This window comes from Gorilla gorilla, chromosome 5, assembly GCF_029281585.2.
Source record: "Gorilla gorilla gorilla isolate KB3781 chromosome 5, NHGRI_mGorGor1-v2.1_pri, whole genome shotgun sequence".
NCBI lineage: Eukaryota > Metazoa > Chordata > Mammalia > Primates > Hominidae > Gorilla > Gorilla gorilla.
The window spans coordinates 99,814,256-99,835,501 of record NC_073229.2 but is presented as its reverse complement, the minus strand read 5'-3'; the positions used below and the strand labels follow the sequence as shown (position 1 = coordinate 99,835,501).

The 21,246-nt window shown below is 37.4% G+C and overlaps 1 protein-coding gene across 7 annotated transcripts in view; it reads right to left on the bottom strand.

Moving 5' to 3' along the window:
- Nucleotides 1-6,838: 6,838 nt before the first annotated feature.
- The window catches only part of SENP6 (SUMO specific peptidase 6), a 115,065-nt gene continuing 100,657 nt past the window's right edge, over nucleotides 6,839-21,246 (bottom strand). For all 7 annotated transcript variants that reach the window (XM_004044309.5, XM_055390791.2, XM_019029736.4 and 4 more), the window contains 6 exons: nucleotides 19,687-20,114; nucleotides 13,132-13,235; nucleotides 11,338-11,426; nucleotides 9,170-9,238; nucleotides 8,926-9,076; nucleotides 6,839-7,363 (listed from right to left, as the gene is read on the bottom strand). In XM_004044309.5, coding sequence (XP_004044357.2) covers nucleotides 7,154-7,363; nucleotides 8,926-9,076; nucleotides 9,170-9,238; nucleotides 11,338-11,426; nucleotides 13,132-13,235; nucleotides 19,687-20,114 — 1,051 coding nt within the window. In that variant the 3' untranslated portion in view covers nucleotides 6,839-7,153. The remainder of the gene's footprint in view (nucleotides 7,364-8,925; nucleotides 9,077-9,169; nucleotides 9,239-11,337; nucleotides 11,427-13,131; nucleotides 13,236-19,686; nucleotides 20,115-21,246) is intronic.

Here is a 21,246-nt window from a genome sequence, read left to right as displayed (position 1 = left end):
CTTAAAAAAATAGGTACATCTTATTTATTTTCACTTTCTTTTACCTAGTACAGGTTAACCTAGCCTCTAGGTAAGGTTGTGAATTCAAAACCCAGCCTTGCTGGGGAAACTATTCCTTTGGATTTCTTTGTCCTGGAAATTGGGAGTAATAACAGTACATCTCTTATGTCGTTGTGAGGAATAAGTGAATTCATTGATTTAAAATGCTCTGACCAGTCAGGTGTGGTGGCTCATGCCTGTAATCCTAGCACTTTGGGAGGCCGAGCGGGCGATCACTTGAGGTTAGGAGTTCAAGACCAGCCTGGCCAGCATGATGAAACCCCGTCTCTATGAAAAATACAACAATTAGCTGGGCACTGGCCAGGTGCGGTGGCTCATGCCTGTAATCCCAGCACTTTGGGAGGCCGAGGTGGGCGGATCGCGAGGTCAGGAGATCGAGACCATCCTGAGTAACACGTGAAACCCTGTCTCACTAAAAATACGAAAAAAGAATTAGCTGGGCCTGGTGGCGGGCAGCTGTAGTCCAAGCTACAGTCCAAGGGAGGCTGAGGCAGGAGAATGGCGTGAACCCGAGAGTCGGAGCTTGCAGTGAGCTGAGATCGCGCCACTGCACTCCAGCCTGGGGTGAGATTCTGTCTCAAAAAAAAAAAAAAAAAATTAGCTGGGCATGGTGGCACAGGCCTGTAATTCCAGCTACTCGGAGGCTGAGGCATGAGAATCGCTTGAACCCAGGAGGTGGAGATTGTAGTGAGCCGAGATCATGCCACTGCACTCCAGCCTGGGCAACAGAGTGATACTCCATCTCAAAAAAAAAAAAAAAGATAAAACATAAATAAAATGCTTAGACCAATGTTTGGCATCCTTAATAAATGAGACCATTATCATTTAGAACAAATTACACATCTTCGTACCTCAGAGCCTTTGCACAGCCTACAAGCACTATCCTCTCTTCCCCTTCCAGACTTTATTTAGTAGTTCAAATGTTACACCTTTGGGGAAGACTTCCTTAACTTCCCCAGATTAAGGTATTTTATCTTAATATACTCTATGAACTTCTTAATACACTCTATGATACTTACTTGAAATTATTAATTCGTGTGGCTGATTAACATGTCTTTTCCATTACACTATAAGAAGGCTCCAGGAAGGAGGATGGTATCTGTTTGGCTGTTTTGTCACCAGCACCTAGTACAAAGTAGACACTCAAAACATTTATTCAAAAAATAAGAATTAATTTTCATCTGACTTATTTTTGATCAAATCTTGTTACCATGTATAAAGCTAATTATGATTATTTAATAATATATTCTCTAACAGGTTCGAACAACTTTTCAGTTATTGAAGGGGTTAAAAATACTAGAAATTAATAACAATAATTTCTAGCTTATAGAATAAACTTTTTTTACAGAGACAATTTTTTTAAAGACACGAAGGTCTTGCTTTGTGACTCAGGCTGGATTTGAACTCCTGGGCTCAAGTGATCCTCCCACCTCAGCCTCCCAAGTAGCTGGGGCTACAGATGTGCATCACCATGCTGAGCTCCAAGAATACTTTCTTGCACAGATTTTTTTTTTTTTTTGAGATGGAGTCTCGCCTTATCGCCCAGGCTGGAGTGCAGTGACGTGATCTTGGCTCACTGCAAGCTCCACCTCCCAGGTTCATGCCATTCTCCTGCCTCAGCCTTCCGAGTAGCTGGGACTACAGGTGCCTGCCACCACGCCCGGCTAATTTTTTGGATTTTTTAGTAAAGATGGGGTTTCACTGTGTTAGCCAGGATGGTCTCAATCTCCTGACCTCGTGATCAGCCTGCCTCAGCCTCCCACAGTGCTGGGATTACAGGTGTGAGCCACCGCGCCCAGCCGGCGCACAGATTTCCTTAGAAGAAAAAAATGTTTCTAGGTAGAAAGTTTGCCTATTGCAGTTTAATTCTAAAATAAAAGATAAAAATTGAGTGGAAGTTGGGGGTTTAATCTAGCAGTTAAGTAGTTCAGATATAAACAGAACGAAAAGCCTCAAGATAACCTTTCAATACACTTTCATATTTTTACACAATTGCTACTTGTATATGAGGAATTTAGGGGATTTGATAACCTTACAAAAGATTAGTATCACTAAATTTGCTTTTTTTCTAGAATAATCCACTTGTATAAAAAGTATTTGTAATTTTTTCATAATGGTTATTTTCATCATGATTAAAGAAAAATTCTCCTTATTAAACTTCATTTCCCTAAGACACTGGTCACATATTTTCAAGTTTCCAAATCATATATATACCCAACTATTAATAAAGTGTAAAAAAAAAACCTCAAATCAATTTTAAAAGCATCTTCTATCGAAGGTCAGTTCACAAACACCCCCAATAGTTGAAACTATGTCTTCTGATGGGTAGCATTTATCATGAAGCATTTATCTCTCTACCAGGAGAAAGAGAGAGGATATGGCCAAATTCTACAGTAATGCTGTGTTCTGCACATTAGCCTATTAAAGACTCCAAGAAGTCCCATGAGGAGACCTGCTTAAACTGTTTTCTAAATTTAAATGACCACATAATCTATTCTATGAAAACAAAGTTATCAAACACACTTTGAGAATTCATGGTCTATCTGCATTCTACACATTAGCTTGTCCAGAATCCCATTAAAAATATTAAACAGGCTGGGCACAGTGGCTCACGCCTGTAGTCCCAGCACTATGGGAGGCTGAGGCAGTTGGATCACTTGAATCCGGGAGTTCGAGACCAGCCTGGGCAACATGATGAAACCCGGTCTCTATTAAAAAAAAAAAAATACAAAACATTAGCCAGGTGTGGTGGCATACACCTGTAGTCCCAGCTACTCAGGAGGCTAAGGCAGGAACATTGCTTGAGCCCAGGAGTTTGAGGCTGCAGTGAGCCAAGATCGTGCCACTGTGCTTCAGCCTGGGTGATAGAGCAGGATTCGGTATAAAAAAAAAAATTATATATAACAAACTTGCTGTTAGCGGTCCCATGATCCCACGATATGATCCTGGTGACCCCTGCTTTAGGAGTTCATAAACCAGTCTTTTGATAATTCATCTTAGAGTCTTATCAAGAACTACTTTATAATTTGCAGAATCTACTTTTTCCCTTTGAAAATCAGGACATTTGCTAGTCTCTAACCTATGACTAGTTTAATATAGGTTGAGCATCTCAAATCTGAACATTTGAAACATTTTGAGCACCGATACTACACACAAAAGAAATGCTCCTTGGAGCATTTCAGATTTCAGATTTGGAATGCTCAACAGTATGAATACAAACACTCTAAAATACAAAAAAATCTGAAACACCTCTGGTCTGAAGCATTTCAGATAAGAGATACTCTGCTTGTACTTTAATTTCTCAAGGCTTAGTAACAGCACGACCTCCTCAATCAAGTTCTCAATGGGAATTTGAGGCAAGCACTTAAAGCGTATCTTAAAGGACTGGTGAGAAGAAAACGCAGACAAGCCTCGCTTACCTTTGGGACCAGCAACTAGAAAGCCACCAGAGACAAATACTTATCCTTTCAAATCAGTGGCTTGCCACAAGGAGGTGTGCACCAGAACTGGGAAATTCTTATAGTTTGTAAAGCTCCTTGGATGATTTTAATACACATTTAGATAAAAATCCTAGTTTTGTGACATGTGCCTGTAGTCCCAGCTACTCGGGAAGATGAAGTGGGAGAATGGCCTGAGCCAGGGAGGTGGAAGTTGCAGTGAACCAAGACCGTGCCACTGTACTCCAGCCTGGTTGATAGAGTGAGACCCTGTCTCAAAAAAGAAAAAAAAAATCCTGATTTTGGGTACCATCCTTCTCACTGTAATCATGTCCACTAAGGACAATTTAACCGTAATCATTTGTAATGAAGACAATAAAGACCGCTATGCTTTTAACTTTTATGAGTATTTTAGGCCATGAGTCGATGGCATCTTTCCCTAAGTACATTGTACTCTGGTTTCCTTAATAGTATTTTAGGAAACACTAGCACTATTCCTTGATCTGGCTTCTAAGAATTAAGATGGTAGGGCTGGGCTACTTTCCCCCATAATCCACATTGCTTTCACTTAATCAACCAATTCTCCCTCTACAGGCAGTAAGTTTTGGAATAGCAGTTTTCATAACCCATTTTCTTCTTCCTGAGTAGGAAATGACAAATGTACCAGAAATCCCTGTTGGAGTATTTTAGCACATTTCTTAGTAGATACAGTCTAGTTTTGCCTCTCTGCACTTGGTCTTCAACTATTTACTTACGTCCACTTGACTAGACAGCCTCTAGTTCACCTTAACAATAATCTCCCTCTCCTTTTGTCCTTACAGTGATCTAAAGAGCAGCCTTGTTATCTGTATCTCTTCTAGACAAACAGCACTACACTGAGTCTTAAGAGTTGTTTCTTCTGACCAAGGTATTCCCTTCCATTGTTATATTCCAGTCGCTTTGCTCTACCAAACTCTTGGTCATATTATATATTAAAATATGTTCTTTATTATTCCTGTTCAGTGAATTGTCTGAGATTTTAAGTACAATTTTTGATTTTGGGGGAATTAAAACTTATTCTTTTTACATTTTCTCACAGTTTTCAGAGATCATTGTTTTTAAAGAAAAATTACTGCATTCATTTTGGTGGCTTAAAACAAGATGTAATTTAGAGAATCATTTTATGTTTTCAAATAAAACCTCCTACATTTAGTTGACTAAAAGTTTAAGCACAAGTTACTACACAAAGAAAACCTTTTTTAGGGTTATGTGAACTTGAAATAATACCATTAAGTTTTCAGCTGTCTGAAGTAGCACAGCAACATTAACGGGAAGGGACTAAACACCACCTCTGCTCATAAACCAACAAGAGCTGAGACATACAAATTTTATGGCAAGTAATCTAAAACTCTTCTAAAAATGATTAACTGTTATTCTATCCAACAAGAAAACCAATACAACAGATCTATCTAATTAGTTAAGACACCAGATACTTGTCATGCAGTTTCAGTGTCTAGTAACAAACCTCTATAAGTTCTGTTTTACAACTTCTAAGTACTAATAACACATTTTAAAAGGCTGATCCCACTTTAAACTACATAGAGTACACAATTATCAAGTGAATGTGCATATACACGAAAGATTCTCAAGTCTAGTTTTGAAGCTCAACCTGGCAGCCTCCGAAGATTTCAATATATATTACAATGTCACTAGCATAACTTCCAAAAATAAAATTTCACATGGGGTGGGAAAAATGCCATCAAATAGCTGAGTATTCTACCTCTAGAAAGCTGACATACATTAATCTATATTTTTCATGTTAAAATCTGATTGACTTGAGTTGGTACAAGGGATAAATTATATTTTTATCTTATCAAACATTATCTAAGGGTGCAAAATGTAAGCATTACAAATTAACACAAAAACAAGTAGGCATTTTAGAATAGTTTTTCAGTACCTTCAGATTCTGACAAAATATAGTTCATTAAAAAAAATTACGTATGCCAATTTTGCTTATTGCTATTAGGTTTTTAAAAAAACAACTTCAATTTTTTATCCCAGTTTTATTAGAGATTGAAAAGCATTTTGCCATGTTCAGTAAATAATAAAATTAAACTTGTTTTTCATATCTGAGCTAATTAAGATATCTGAGCTAACAGCTCTAAGTTATTACTATAAAGAGTTAATCAGAAATATAGTTCAAAGTAACAAACTACAATTGATATCACTAATGGTGACCTTTCTTACATTTTAATATTTCTCTTACTGAGACTCTATTGTGTCTCAATAGATATTTTTTGGTTGTTGTTAACACTCCCATTCACCCTGAACCCACCCATGGGACTTTATTAAATTCAAGAAAATACCCTAAGATATTGACTGCAATGTCAGAGATGGCCAAATTAAAAATAAAATAATTGCTGATGACTAGGCTTTCTTTTTATTCTCAACTATTTTTGATATATGTGTATTTAAAAATTCAATATTTAACAAAAAATGACTAAAATATGTTTCAAGTCTCAAAGTTCATTTGAAAGAAGTATACACCATTTCATTTGAAAAATAATGAAGTTTCTGCAGATATATGCAAGATCCCTATATGTGCTATAAATCTGTCATGGAAACCATCAAATTTTAGTTATTTTAAAGGGGAATTCAAAGATTTTTGCTGTATTATGCAACTGGTTGAATACAGTACTTTTACATGTAAAAAATAATTTACACTGAAAAACTCAAGCAAAAAGTCTGATACTTTATCAAAATAATAAGAACAAAATGAACAATGAAAAAATAGCAAAAGCTTTACAAAAAAATAGTAAATTCCTATTTAAATTCCTGTGTTTACACAGATTAAAAATGCTTATCAATTAACTATATGACACAGATTGTAGCATACTTTAAGCTGTAATAGAGAAAGGTAACACGGGATATTTGAAATTCAAGCTGCACTTACCAAAATAGTTTTAACCTGAGTCTTTGATGTCTTCAAAAATGCATTTGATGATAATATATGCAAGAATAGTTTTTTTTTAGTAGTATAAGGTTACTTTTTTTGAATTGCTCTTAATACTCTTTCCTCTTAAATATTTGTGTAAAATTACAAATATTTATTACATTTCTTGGGTTCACTGAACACAAGGCAGTATATGAATTGAAAGGCTGTTACTTTGTTCCTGTTACACAAGCATATAAAGATGCTTAGTTCAAAATATCTTAGATTTAATATTATTTTCACATTTTGACTTATTTTAGAACAAATATAAAGGGTCAAAATATTACCATAGATATTTGAATATTCCCATGAAATATGTCACACCCACTGAGGAATTAAACAAGTTCACTAAAGAATATCAAATTAATCATTTCCTCCTATAAATATTTTCTTTTTATTTGTGTTTAGAAGTTGCAATTTTAGGTACTATTAACAGAAAATACATAACAAAAGCTTCCTAACAAGTGAAAAAAATAATTATAAATGCTGGAAAAATTGGCCTCATTAACATATTTACAGACTTTTACTTAATACATACGCCTTTGGAAATTAATTATCTGACATTTATACAAGCATCAAAATTTCCAAATCACTGAGTAGTGAGCACTTCAGTTCTTTATTGTCTATACCCAAATTTGAAAGTCATTTAGTTTCTGAAAGTAGAAATGACAAGTAATAGAAATGGTCAATCTGAGATACTATTGACATATTGTTCTGTTCCTTCGCCTAAAGGTGCTTCTGTTGAGTAAGTGTCCTTATGCTTTCTTTTCTCTTTGCTCTGATCTTCCTGTAGCTTCAGAATTATGTTTCGGATTTCTTCTCTTTTTGTTCTCATTCTTGGTGGAGGAAACCAGTTTGCCAAATTCATAGGTAGTTCAAAACTGAGAATTGGATTCTGAAAATAAAACAATTAAATGCATATTAGAAAATTGTAATAAATAACCTTTCATTTCAATCACAGAAACATTCCAAAGTTAAAAATAAGAAAACCCAACAACGCATTCAATATGTATTTCTGTATTATCTATCACATGCCAAGTACTGTGTTAGGTATTGGAGATACAAGACACAGTTTCTATCATAGATCTTATAGTCTAGATCAGGGTTTGCCAGTGGACCAAATTCTGCCCACCGCCTGTTTCTGTAATAAAGTTTTATTGGAACACAGCCACACTAACTCATTTACATATGGTCTGCAGATGCTTTCACTGGACCACAGCAGAACTAAGAGGCAATAGAGACTGTACAGTTGCAAAGCCTAATGTATTTACTACTTTATTAACAAGTTTGCCAGCTCCAGTTTAGAAAGACAGGTAATTCAACAATTAAAACAAGAAATATGGCAAGTATTATGACAGAAGTATAGAGTACTGTGAAAATACATATCTGGGGTTTTATGCAATTCCAAGAGGAAGTGATGTTTAGGCTAAGATCTGAAGAATGAATACATGTTAGACAGACAAGGTATGATAGAAGCAACAAAAAAGTATTCCAGGTTAAGAAATATGAATCAAGGCCTAGAGGCAAGAAAGAACACGAAACAATGGCATTCAGGTGGCTGGCTGTTGTATTAAAGCTAGAGTGAAAATGGTGGGAAAATGAGGCTAGAAGCTTAAATAGGGGGTCAGATCACATAGGTGCTTATCAATCATGTGAAAGATTTTGGTCTGTAAATCAACAGCCACAGGAAGCCAGTATAAGATTTAAAGCAGGAAAGTAACAGGATTAGATTTATGTTTTTGGAAAACAACCATGAAAAACAGAAGGCAGGAGGCACAGGAATCTGTTAGAGATTGGTATAGCAGTTCAGAATAGTGACACTCGAGGATAAAGAAGTAAATCTATCTGACATTAAATGACACAATTCACAGAACCTAGTGGTCATCCACTGTATGGCGGATGAAGATAGGAGTCAAGATCACTGTAAAGAATATCCAAGAGAGGTTATGTGTGGTACTGTACCTCTGACGTCAAAGCAAGAGAGTGAGGAAGAAATGGCTGACACTGTCAAAGGGTGCTGGAAAGTCAAGAGCAATTTTAACATAAGGATAAGGATAAAGCCAGATTTTAGAGATTTGAGAAGTAGAATGTGTAGAATTAGAGAGTGAATATAAACACTTCTTAAGAAATGTATCTATGAAGAGGAGAAAAGAGGCTAAAAGAGGCAGTGTGAATCATGGGAGAGATTTCTTAAGGTGGCAAGAGCTAGTAGAGAGGGCAGGTTGATTGTTCAGTGATAGAATGAGCTCAACAAGCCTTGGATTTGATGAACTGTAAATATACTATTTTTATGCCTTGAAGGTTCTTCCATTTAGAAGTTTTTGCTCCATGGAATAATTTTTGAAACAATAATTTTGAAACTCTTTAAAATATTTGCTTATTGTGTTTTTTACTAAGGTAAAGTCAAATGCACTATTTTATTATTTACTATATCAGATCCAACAAATTGAAACCCACCTCAAAAAAGCTCTCTACATACTGCAATACATATACACCACAGTCACTGAAGTTGTTTTGCTGTGGTACTTTTGGATTAGAGCCCTTCATAACATCTTTGGAAAAACTTCTTTTGCTTCCTTTTTTAACTTCCCATTCCACTTCTAAATACCTGCAATAATTCATATATATTAAGAATACACACATATATAAATATACATAGTTCTTCATCCCCATCAGAATATGAAATAAAGTGTGAACTTACTCTCTTAAAATTTTGACAACATTTGACCGAGAAGGGCCTCGGAGTGAGTCCATAAGTAGGATACAAGGTCTGCAGGGTAAAAATGACCAAAAGTCGAATACTTCATAATATTACAAAGGCATAAAAGGATTAAAAGTGGCATATTATAAACAATCAAATTTAAAACCTTCAAAATCCCCTTTGTATGACTCAGTACTACCGAGGGGAAAAAAATGAACCTTATAGACACATACGAACCTTATAATCTAATAATACTTAAATATCTATGGATATATTAAATATTGAATTATAGAATATTAACTTAACCATATCTTAGCATATTTTATACTAAAATTCTGTAGTTGGTTTCTAAAAGTACTTCAAAATTAGTAAAAAGTCAGAACAATTCTGAAAATTTGAACATCCCCATATTCCAAAATCAACAAAAGGACCATGAAAAAGTATAAAGAAAATAATCCCCCCAACCTCGGCCCATTTTTTTCAGGCAGGGTCTCACTCTGTCACCATGTGAAGCGGCGTAATAACAGCTCACTGCAGCCTCAATGTCCTGAGCGCAGGTGATCCTCCCACCTCAGCCTCCTGAGGAGCTGTAACTACAGGCATATGTGACCACACTCAGCTAATTTTTGTATTTTTTTTTGTAGAGATGGGTTTTTCCATGTTGCCCAGGCTGGTATAGAACTCCTGCGCTCAAGCTATCTGCCCCCCTCAGCCTTCCAAAGTGCTGGGATTATAGGCATGTGCTACTGCGCCCAGCCAAAAATCTCATTTTTAACTAAAACTTATTATAGATAACAAAACAGGTAATCATCACATGAAATAATTAGTTTAGAACTTTTTTTTTTCAAGATTCCACTTCAGAACACTCTGTAGAACACTCCGTACAACTCTGTATATAAATGTTGATGGCTGAAGATTCAACTTTCAGTATTTTAATTCTGTGAAGTTATGTTGTAAACTCAAGTAAGGAAGTCTAATGTAGAGCCCAAACTCCTCAAATGTTAAAAAAAATCTAGGTTATTTTTTAGCCACCACACTTGGCTATTATTTTTTTTTTTTAACTTTTTCCAGAGATGGCGTCTCACTGTGTTGCCCAAGCTGGTCTTGCACTCCTGGCCTCATGCGATCCTCCTGCTTTGGTCTTCAGAAGTGCTAGCACAAAGTGTGACCCACTGTGTCTGTAAGTGATCTAGCTTCTTCCTGCTAAAATTTTATAAAGTTTGGAGCAGATTGTTTAACTACCCTAGGTCTCTATTTTTCTGTAGAATGATGCTGCATTTTCAAAGCCTCTTAATAGAGTTTCTGTCAACATTTTCTATAAAAAAAGTCAAAGGAGATTAAACCTAGAAATAGGTAATACTTCACCTAAGAAGTTCAGCATCTCAGAAGAAACACGTACTTCTGAAAAGCAAAACTGACTCACTCTTATTTGGAGTTCTCAGTTGGAACATGTCTCTTACGTCTGCCTTGGGTTACTCCACAGCCTTCATAGAGTAGCTAAGGAATCAGTGTAAACTCCAACCCCATGTTACTGTTTTGATATATAGTGATTTCTGCTCCAAAACATTGTAGGTAAAAAGGAATAGTGGTTCACTATCAAAACTTGTGGCCGGGCGCGATGGGTCACGCCTGTAATCCCAGCAATTTGGAAGGCTGAGAGGGGCGGATCACTTGAGGCCAGGAGTTTGAGATCAGTCTTGCCAACATGGCAAAACCCCATCTCTACTAAAAATTCAAAACTTAGCCAGGCATGGTGGCACGCACCTGTAGTCCCAGCTATTCCTGAGGCTGAGGCATGAGAATCGCTTGAACCTGGGAGGTGGAGGTTGTGGTGAGCTGGGATCGTGCCACTGCACTCCAGCCTGGGCGACAGAGCAAGACTCTGTCTCAAAAAATATACACATAAAAAATTTAAACAAAACAAAACATTTGTGTGTGGACATGTGTATGCAGAGGCTGGGGAAACTGGCAAATGGAGGACTGAAATGATTACCCATTCTTCCCATTTTAATCCCTAGATAGCATGCCTCAAGTTTCCTCACTGACTCTGACAGCATTTATGAGTTTTGCTTAAGTATTTATTTAAAAAAAAAAACTGTCCTGTTATGTTTTATGAGCATACTTAAATAAAAATTATGTAGTTTTCAAGATACACAGTTAATGCTTACTGTTTACAGATAGTAGGCTTTAAATGCCACTGTCCTATTTCTGAATTGCAGTTGTCATCAGCGAGGAATCCATCATCACTGCTATCATCCTATAAAAGACAGCCTACTGTTAATACTGAAAATATATAATCTAAATAACTAATAACCTAACAAAATAGCACACTGGAGACAAAAATATTTGTAATGATTGTCAAAACTTTTTCTCTATTTAGGTGATTAGACACTAGAGATGTGGTATGTTACTTAATTCCAATTATCCAATGCTACAACACTGACATTTTAAGGAAAATAAATATAAACCAGAGGTTTATAACAAATTGTTACACCTATTTACTCAATCTAGAATAAATCTTTAAGACTGAATATATTATGACTGATTCTTCTCCCACCAAATATTACTGCTCTGATTTTAGTTTATTTTTACAAAAATTTAGTTTGTTGGCTAAGACAGCTATTTCACAATAGGATATAAAATAACATGTTATTTTACATGAATAATGTTTTCACATCAGAAATATTTAAAGGGTTTTTGGAAACACTGTTTTCCTTGAGAAACCCACTTATCCATCTCACTTGAGAGAAGCTAACTTAAGGACACTGAGTCCTTATTCTGTAGATTCTCTTGAATGTAAAATAAACAAGGCTTTTTTGGTCATTGTTGTTCCTTGAGAAAGCTTCTGGCAACTTTACGAATGGAATAATCAATAGTAGGAGTAATAGTAATAATAAAGCAGTTACATTAGCTTCTTCACATCACAGGTAACTGCTATAACCAAAAGTACCTAAGTGCTCATTATAAATCATGAATGTAATTCCTATATATGTTGGATCGAAAAGCTATATTTAGTTGCCATACATTGTAAACCAAGAGATATCTTAAAATGCCTTTTGTTCACTGGAAGATTAAGCAAAAAGGAAAGATGGTACAGTATAAAGCCATCTTCACTACTATACAACTCAGTATGTCCTAACAACTAATGAAAGGTCAGAGAATTAACAAAATGGTATGCTGTAGGATTCTTATAAACTTTTCTCAATATAAAATCCTCTTTTAACAGAAGCTAAAATGTAAAGTATTTTCACAGATATACTTTATTCTTGCTGTTCATACTGTTTATTAGGGCAAATGAGACTCCACGGAAAAGTCAGAATTCATCTATATTAACTTTAATTAAATATTATCTGCTTCTGCCATGACACATATAAATTGAATCAGGCAGGAGAAAAAAAAATAACTGGAAAAATGGGAAAACAATATAATATTTTTGGTACTCATGTACCATATAACTGAAGGTTTAAACATTTGCTTCTTGAATGTCAAGTCAGGTTAAAGGTTAAGTATGACCCATAAATGCTTTGAAAGAGGAAGGTGGGTATTGGTGGTGGTAGCTGAGTTAGGGTGGGTTAATCAATATTACATTAAAGTTCAGTCCACACCACAGTAGCAGCAACAACAGCATGTATACATTTATCCTGGCAACTTCTGACTTGAAAGCTGAATTTGTTTTTTAAGATATGATCCAAATTCAGAAGCCATGATAAATTACTAGTTGAAGAAATTGCTTTACAAGACTTTATAAAGTAAGATTTTTTTCTTTTTCCTTTTTTCATTTTTTTTTAAGAGATGGAGTTTCCTTATGTTGCCAAGGCTGAACTCAAACTCCTAGGCTCAAGAGATCTTTCTGCCTTAGCCTCCCAAGTCACTGGGACTACAGGTGTGCACCGCCATGTTCAGCAAGAAAAACTTTTAATTAGATAAAACATTAGAACTTTTTGCCAAGCATTAAGTTTTACCTGGTTATCCTGATCTTCTGAGAAGTCGACGAGTTCATCTTCAAGCATTTTACCAGTTTCAGGTGATTCATCGCTATAGTTTAGTCTGATTTTGCTTAAGCCATCTGTATCAACAAGAAACATTACATAATAAAAAAGGCCATGTCTATCACTCATAGTATATGAGGCTAAAATTAATGCTAGTAGTTAATTAATGATACAGTAGTCAAGAACACAAAATCTGCCTTAGTGTGTAATATCACAAACATAAAGTAAGTTATTTTAAAAACCTGGATTGACATGTCAATTACAGTTGTTTCCACTATTCAGATGCTAAAATTCATTAAAATTTAAGAACTAGTTATCAGCTATATGATTAAGTATACATATACTTAAATACATATACATATGTATATGTGTAAACAAATAAGTACTTTTGTGTTAGGCAAGTCAGGTATCTTTAGTAATGAAAGCTATGACAGTCTGAAAATAACCTATGTCCAATAACAGAAACAGCAAGTCATAGAACATAAAAGAAAATGCAACTGCATAATTTTATAATTAAAATTTCGAAAACGTGGAAAGTTATATAATTCAGGGCAAAAATGAACATTAACTACAAGTAAGTAATAGGTCTGTTTTTAGACAAATAATAAGCAACTATTTTGCTGAAAGAAGCTAATCACAACATGTTTCAAAGAAATGTAAGATTTACTACCATTTCAATTTTTTATTTCATTTATTTATTTTTATTTTTTGAGACGGGGTCTTGCTCTGTCGCCCAGGCTGGAGTGCAGTGGCACAATCTCGGCTCACTGCAACCTCTGCCTCCCAGGTTCGAGTGATTTCTCCCGCCTCAGCTTACTGAGTAGCTGGGATTACAGGTACATACCACCATGCCTGGCATTTTTGTATTTTTAGTAGAGATGGGGTTTTGCCATGTTGACCAGGCTGGTCTTGAACTCCTGTCCTCAAGTGATCCACCTGCCTCAGCCTCCCAAAGTGTTGGGATTACAGGCATGAGCCACCGTGCCTGGCCTCACTTATTTATTTTTTAAGAGACAGGATTTCTCTCACTCTTTTGCCCAGGTGGAGTCCAGTGATGCAATCAGAACTCGCTGTAACCTTGAACTACGCTCAAGCCATCCTCCTGCTTTGGCCTCCCAGAGTGCTGGGATTACAGGTGCACACCACTATGCCCAGCTGATTTTTATTTATTTATTTTCCTCTCAAAAATTTGAAAAGCATGACTTTTAGTTATTGTAGACAGGATAAAATAAATTTTGGTATAAGTTAATAAAAAGGTGTTAAGGTATTAATATAAACAAGATGGGATGAAAAGGAAGCAAAAAATCTGAAAAGATACATAATCCAGACTGGCTAACATGGTGAAACCCTGCCTCTACTAAAAATACAAAAACTAGCCGGGCATGGTGGCATGCACATGTAATCCCAGCTACTTGAGAGGCTGAGAGACAGGAGAATTGCTTGAACCCAGGCAACAGAGGTTGCAGTAAGCCAAGACTGCACCACTGTACTCCGACCTGGGTGATAGAGCAAGACTCTGTCTCAAAAAAGGAGAAGAGAAAAGATACATAAATCTAACTGTTGTGTTCAGAAGCACACTATTTAAAATAACCAATAAACCAATGAAGCACTATGGGGCCGGGCACAGTGGCCTAGCACCTGTAATCCTAGCTAGCACTTTGGGAGGCTGAGGCAGGAGGATCACCTGAGTTCAGAAGGATCACCTGGGCAACATAGTGAGACCCTGTCTCTACAAACAAAATAAAATAAAGAATCAGCCAGGTGTAGTGGTGGGCACCTGTGGTCCCAGTTACTCAGGAAGCTGAGGTGGGAGGATCACTTGAGCCTGGGAGGTTGAGACTGCGGTGAACTGTGATTGAATTGCTGTACTCTTAACTTCTATGAAAGTGAGACTGTCTCAGAAAAGAACAAAAATCCACCACCACAACAACAAAAAAGCACTATGGGCTGAGCGCAGTGGCTCACATCTGTAATCCCAACACTCTGGGAGGCTGAGATGGGAGGATTGCTTGAACACAGAAGTTTGAGACCAGCCTGGGCAACAAAGTGAGCCCGTCTCTACAGAAAATAAATTTTGCCGGGCAGGTGACACATGCCTATAGTCCCAGCTACTCAGGGGGTTGAGCTGGGAGGACTGCTTGAGTCCAGGAGGTAGCGGCTTCAGTGAGCTGTGATTGTGCCACTGCATTCCAGCCTGGGCAACAGAGTGAGAGACCCCGTCTCAAAAAAAAAAAAAAGAAGAAGAAGAAAGAAAAAAATAATGACCTCTTCAATTTATCTTTTCCAAAAATCTGTATTTTTAAGTCTGTTTAAAGCTAAAACACCTATATTTGAATAACATTTGTCCAAAATCTTCAGGCAATTCAGAATTAGTCAGTTATAATCAGGTTACTTCCAGCAGCAAATCATTATCTATGTAAACTGTGGTCATATAAATATCTATCTACCTTACACAAACTAAACCAGAAATGCCTTTCAAAAACAGGAGAAAAATAACCTAAATGATGCAGTCAATTCCCCCATAAACAAGTGATCTGGAGTAAATTGAGAGGTGATGACTTGATCAGTGGTTCTCTCAATCAGTGTCAGTTCCTGAGAACTTCTCATATAAGGAGACCATGTGAAGATGTTGAGTGTGATTCTAGAGTTTAAGCGTACACATTTTTCATGCACCATGGCAAGTCAACTATTTCATAAGGTGTCAAGTGAAAAAACAGCAAGTGAAAGTAGTGATTCCACACATTGTTATTTCCCTAGTTTACTGTAAAAACCTAATTTCCACTTATTTACTACAGCCTGTTATCTGACATAAGTAGTCAACACTTGTTGACTCTATGTGAAATCACTGTATGTGATTTTTTGTGAAACATTTGTTTCAGAGGAAGAGATAGTTGATATGGTATACACATACTAAAAACAAAATAAAAATGTACAAACTATAATTCAAAAATGAGTAAATGGGATACACAAGTTTTAAGAAGGCAAACTACATAAAACAAGTTATTTTTGGCTTTGGCCTCCATTAGGATTTTTGAGGCTATTTACTCAAATTTAACTGGCTTTTACTTGACCAGAAAATTAATTTGTAGGTGAGGGCACTAGAAATCTCTGGAGTTTGTGTATATGAAACCCTAGGCTTTTGTCCCATTGCTTTAAGTCAAGTACCTTAATTCATTTGAATTCACATTAAAGTATGTAACATTATTGGTCAAAAGGAGACTTAAAAAAGCCACACTAAAATGTAATTCACATACCATATACAGCCATTTAAAGCATACAATCTAATGTTTTTTAGTATATGCACAGCCATCATCACAACCAATTTTTAAACCTTTTCATCATCTCAAAAAGAAACCCCATACCATTTAGCTATCACTCTCTTCCTACATTCCCACCCACCTCACCTGCCCACCCCCAAAAGCCCCGAGCAGCCACTAATCTACTCCAGATTTTCCTGCTCAGGAGATTTCTTAGAAGAGCTCAACAGGTCGGGTGAGGTGGTGCGCACCCGTAATCCCAGCTACTAGGGAGGCTGAGGCAAGAGAAGACAATCTCTTGAACCCAGGAGGGGGAGGTTGCAGTGAGACAAGATTACGCCACTGCACTCCAGCCTGGGTGATTAAAAGAGACTCCATCTCAAAAAAAAAAAAAAAAAAAAAAGCTCAACAACAGCTTTCTAACTCACTAAAATAATATAAGCTGGTATAAGTACCAGGAGTATGTTCCATATTCACAATTTTTGATAGGTTCTTTCTGAATTCACATAATTTATTCTATGTCCTATACCAATATTTTTCATCCAAATAAGATTCATTAGTTCCATGAGCAAGGTGTTAAAAAAAAAGAAGAAAAATGTGTTAGATCTATTCACAGTTTAAGAAGTTTGCAAGGCACACACTATAGCATGTTATGGGTTTTTATGGAGAGGATTATTTTACTTGTAGGTTGGAGAGGAAATTATACAATTGACTTGATATCAAATTTAAGAATTTGAACAGAAACTAGTTATTTATTTATTTATTTATTTATTTATTTATTTATTTATTTATTTTTGAGACGGAGTCTCGCTCTGTTGCCCAGACTGAAGTGCAGTTGCGCAATCCCGGCTCACTGCAACCTCCGCCCCCGGGTTCAAGTGATTCTCCTGCCTCAGCCTCCTGAGTAGCTAGGATTACAGGCGGGCACCACCACGCCCAGTTAATTTTTGTATTTTTAGTAGAGATGGGGTTTTACCACGTTGGTCAGGCTGGTCTCAAACTCCTGACCTACTGATCCACCCGCCTCAGCCTCCCAAAGTGCTGGGATTACAGGCGTGAGCCACCACACCTGGCCAAAACTAGATTTAACAGGTTCTACAACTACAGAACTGACTCAAGGACAAAAATTAAGTTATTAGAGCTGAAGAGAGATTTAAACAAGCAGAGATTGGACCAGTGCTCCTCTTCCCACTGAAAACAGTGAAGGAGAGTGAGGAATGAAGAACCAAGCTTTAATTGGAATGTATAGGGAAAAGAAAGAGAGATCAGACTGTTACTGTGTCTATGTAGAAAGGGAAGACATAAGAAACTCCATTTTGGCCTGTACCCTGAACAATTGCTTTGCCCTGAGATGCTGTAACTTTGCCCCAACCACTTTGCCCTAACCTCTTTGCCCCAACCTTGAGCTCACAAAAACATGTGTTGTATGGAATCAAGGTTTAAGGGATCTAGGGCTGTGCAGGATGTGCTTTGTTAACAAAATGTTTACAAGCAGTATGCTCGGTAAAAGTCATCACCATTCTCTAGTCTCGATAAACCAGGGGCACAATGCGCTGCAGAAAGCCGCAGGGACCTCTGCCCTGGAAAGCTGGGTATTGTCCAAGGTTTCTCCCCATGTGATAGTCTGAAATATGGCCTCGTGGGACGGGAAAGACCTGACCGTCCCCCCAGCCCGACACCCGTGAAGGGTCTGTGCTGAGAAGGATTAGTGAAAGAGGAAAGCCTCTCGCAGTTGAGATAGAGGAAGGCCACTGTCTCCTGCCTGCTCCTGGGAACTGAATGTCTCGGTATAAAACCCGACTGTACATTTGTTCAATTCTGAGACAGGAGAAAAACCGCCCTATGGCGGGAGGCGAGACATGTTGGCAGCAATGCTCCTTTGTTATTCTTTACTCCACTGAGATGTTTGGGTGGAGAGAAACATAAATCTGGCCTACGTGCACATCCAGGCATAGTACCTCCCCTTGAACTTAATTGTGACACAGATTCCTTTGCTCACATGTTTTCTTGCTGACCTTCTCCCTATTATCACCTTGCTCTCCTACGGCATTCCTCTTGCTGAGATAGTGAAAACAGTAATCAACCAAAACTGAGAGAACTCAAAGACCGGTGCCGGTGCAGGTCCTTGATATGCTGAGTGCCGTTCTCCTGGGCCCACTGTTCTTTCTCTATACTTTGTCTCTGTGTCTTATTTCTTTCTCAGTCTCTCGTCCCACCTGACGAGATATACCTACAGGTGTGGAAGGGCAGGCCACCCCTTCAGGACTGTTCACAACTATTTTGAAGAGAAAGCTTTAATTTCTGCCTTGGGTTATTTGATCTCAATTTACCAACGTGTAAATTGAAATCTAATTTGTCTTATACATCTAAGACTGCACAACTACTGTTAATGCTGAATACTGTAAATTTCCTATGAAATAAAAATAAATCCAAGTTCCAATAAATGGAAAATATAAACTTTGTACTGCAATTTCAAAATTGCACCCTAGGGGTGACAGAAGTGACAGACTACAAAAAGGGCACAATGGGATTTTTTTTTGAGTGATGGAAAGTTCTCAAATTTTTTGTTTTTTAATTTTGAGACGGAGTTTCACTCTGTCACCCAGGCTGGACTGCAGTGGTGCGATCTCCGCTCACTGCAACTTCAGCACCCTGAGCTCAAGCGATCCTCCCTCCTCAACCTCCTAAGTAGCTGGGACCACAGATGTGCACCACCATATCTGGCTAAGTTTTTGTATTTTTGGTAGAGACAGGGCTTTACCATGTTGCCCAGGCTGGTTTCAAACTTCTGAGCTCAAGTGATCTGCGCATCTTGGCCTCTCAAAGTGCTGGGATTATAGTTGTGAGCCACTGTGCCCTGATCAGGTTCTCAATTTTGATTGCAGTAGTGATTACATGACTCTATGTATACATTTATCAAAGTTCATCAAGCTACACTCATAAAATGAGTGAATGCTATTATAATTATACCTCAGTATAAATTAAAAGTAAGTTGTGTTACTATATTGTTATAAGTAAATTCTTTAAAAATTTTCTATTTATTTTTTTTTTTTGGAGATTGGGTCTCGCTATGTTGCCCAGGCTGGTCTCAAACTCCTGGCCTCAAGTGATCCTCCTGCCTTGGCCTCCCAAAGTGCTGGGATTATAAGCGTGAGCCACCACACCCAGTCATTAACCTGATTTTTTTTTAAAACAGGATCTTAATCCTGTTTATTAAAAAATCCAGATTATTCTGAATTTTTTCATTCTTTCAAAACATTTAGATACATACCTGTATGATGTGTGGAACTTAAACTTTCATTCTGTAGGCCATTCTCACTTTTAGTCCTATCAGCAACTTTCTGGGATGTAGATTCTCCTTTATTGAATTCTTCATTTTCACTCGCAGTATGATTTATTTTTTTCACACTGTATTTTACACTGCATATGTTTCTCTTATAACGAGGGTCACTTTCTTCCTGCCCAGGATTGGAATCAATTACAGCTATGCAATGTTTTTTGTTTAGCATCTTCTTAATTACAGGCTTGGCAGAAGAGTTTTGTGAACAACTCTCCATTTCACTGGCTGAAGAAGAAATACAACTGTCCTCTACAGTTGAACATTTCTGTATGACAGCATTTTCATGGTAATGAGGATTAGGTTCATACTTTGGTTTTTCCAAACCGGGGAAACAAACAACAGCCAAAAACCAGTGTGCACTGTAAAAAACAAATGAAATGACTAAATATGTTATTAGAAAAGTTTATTGTATTTGGCAATACATATCAATTAAAATGTTTTTTTCTAAAGTTCTTGCCAATTAATTTATTAAAAATGCCTAATTCTGGCCGGGCGCAGTAGCTCACGCCAGTAATCCCAGCACTTTGGGAGGCTGAGGTGGGTGGATCACCTGAGGTCAGGAGTTTGAGACCAGCCTAGCCAACATGGCAAAACCCTGTCTCTACTAAAAATACAAAAATTAGCCAGGCGCAGTGGTGCGCACCCGTAATCCCAGCTACTCAGTAGGCTGAGGCAGGAGAATCACTTGAACCCAAGAGGCAGAGGTTGCAGTGAGCCGAGATTGTGCCACTGCACTCCAGCTTGGGGGTGACAAAGCAAGACTCCATCTCAAAAAAAAAAAAAAAAAAAAAAGCCTATTTTTTTTTTTAGTTCTCAAATTAATCTGCTTGTTTTATGTAATCACTGATTCAGTAACAGAACACAATGTCTATTCAAAAATAACATAGTTTGTATTAAAATTATGTAGCCTGTATTTACTTTTGTAAACAATCCCTGAACCCTTTCTTGTTTTTGGAATGAAAAATTCATTGCTTTTTCTGGCAAGTAATGTCACTTTGCAACTCGTCATTCCCCTTTGCCTTCTCTTTATGTAAAAAGATGGAAAACTATCCATCTTAAAGATTAAACTGTCGGCCAGGTGCGGTGGCTCACGCCTGTAATCCTAGCACTTTGGGAGGCCGAGGCGGGTGGATTGCCTGAGTTCAGGAGTTCGAGAACAGCCTGGGCAACACAGTGAAACCCCGTCTCTACTAAAATACAGAAAATTAGCTGGGTGTGGTAGTGTGCGCCTGTAGTCCCAGCTACTCGGGAGGCTGAGGCAGGAGAATTGCTTGAACCCGGGAGGCGGAGGTTGCAGTGAGCTGAGATTGTGCCACTGCACTCCACCCTGGGCGACAGAGCGAGACTCCGTCTCCAAAAAAAAAAAAAAAAAAAAAAAAAGATTAAACTGTCTTCAGCAGTCTAATTAGGTCATATGATTTTTCAACATTCTAAGAATTGCATATATAGTTTTGCTCTTTTTACTGTTACTGTGTGTTATTAAGATACGAA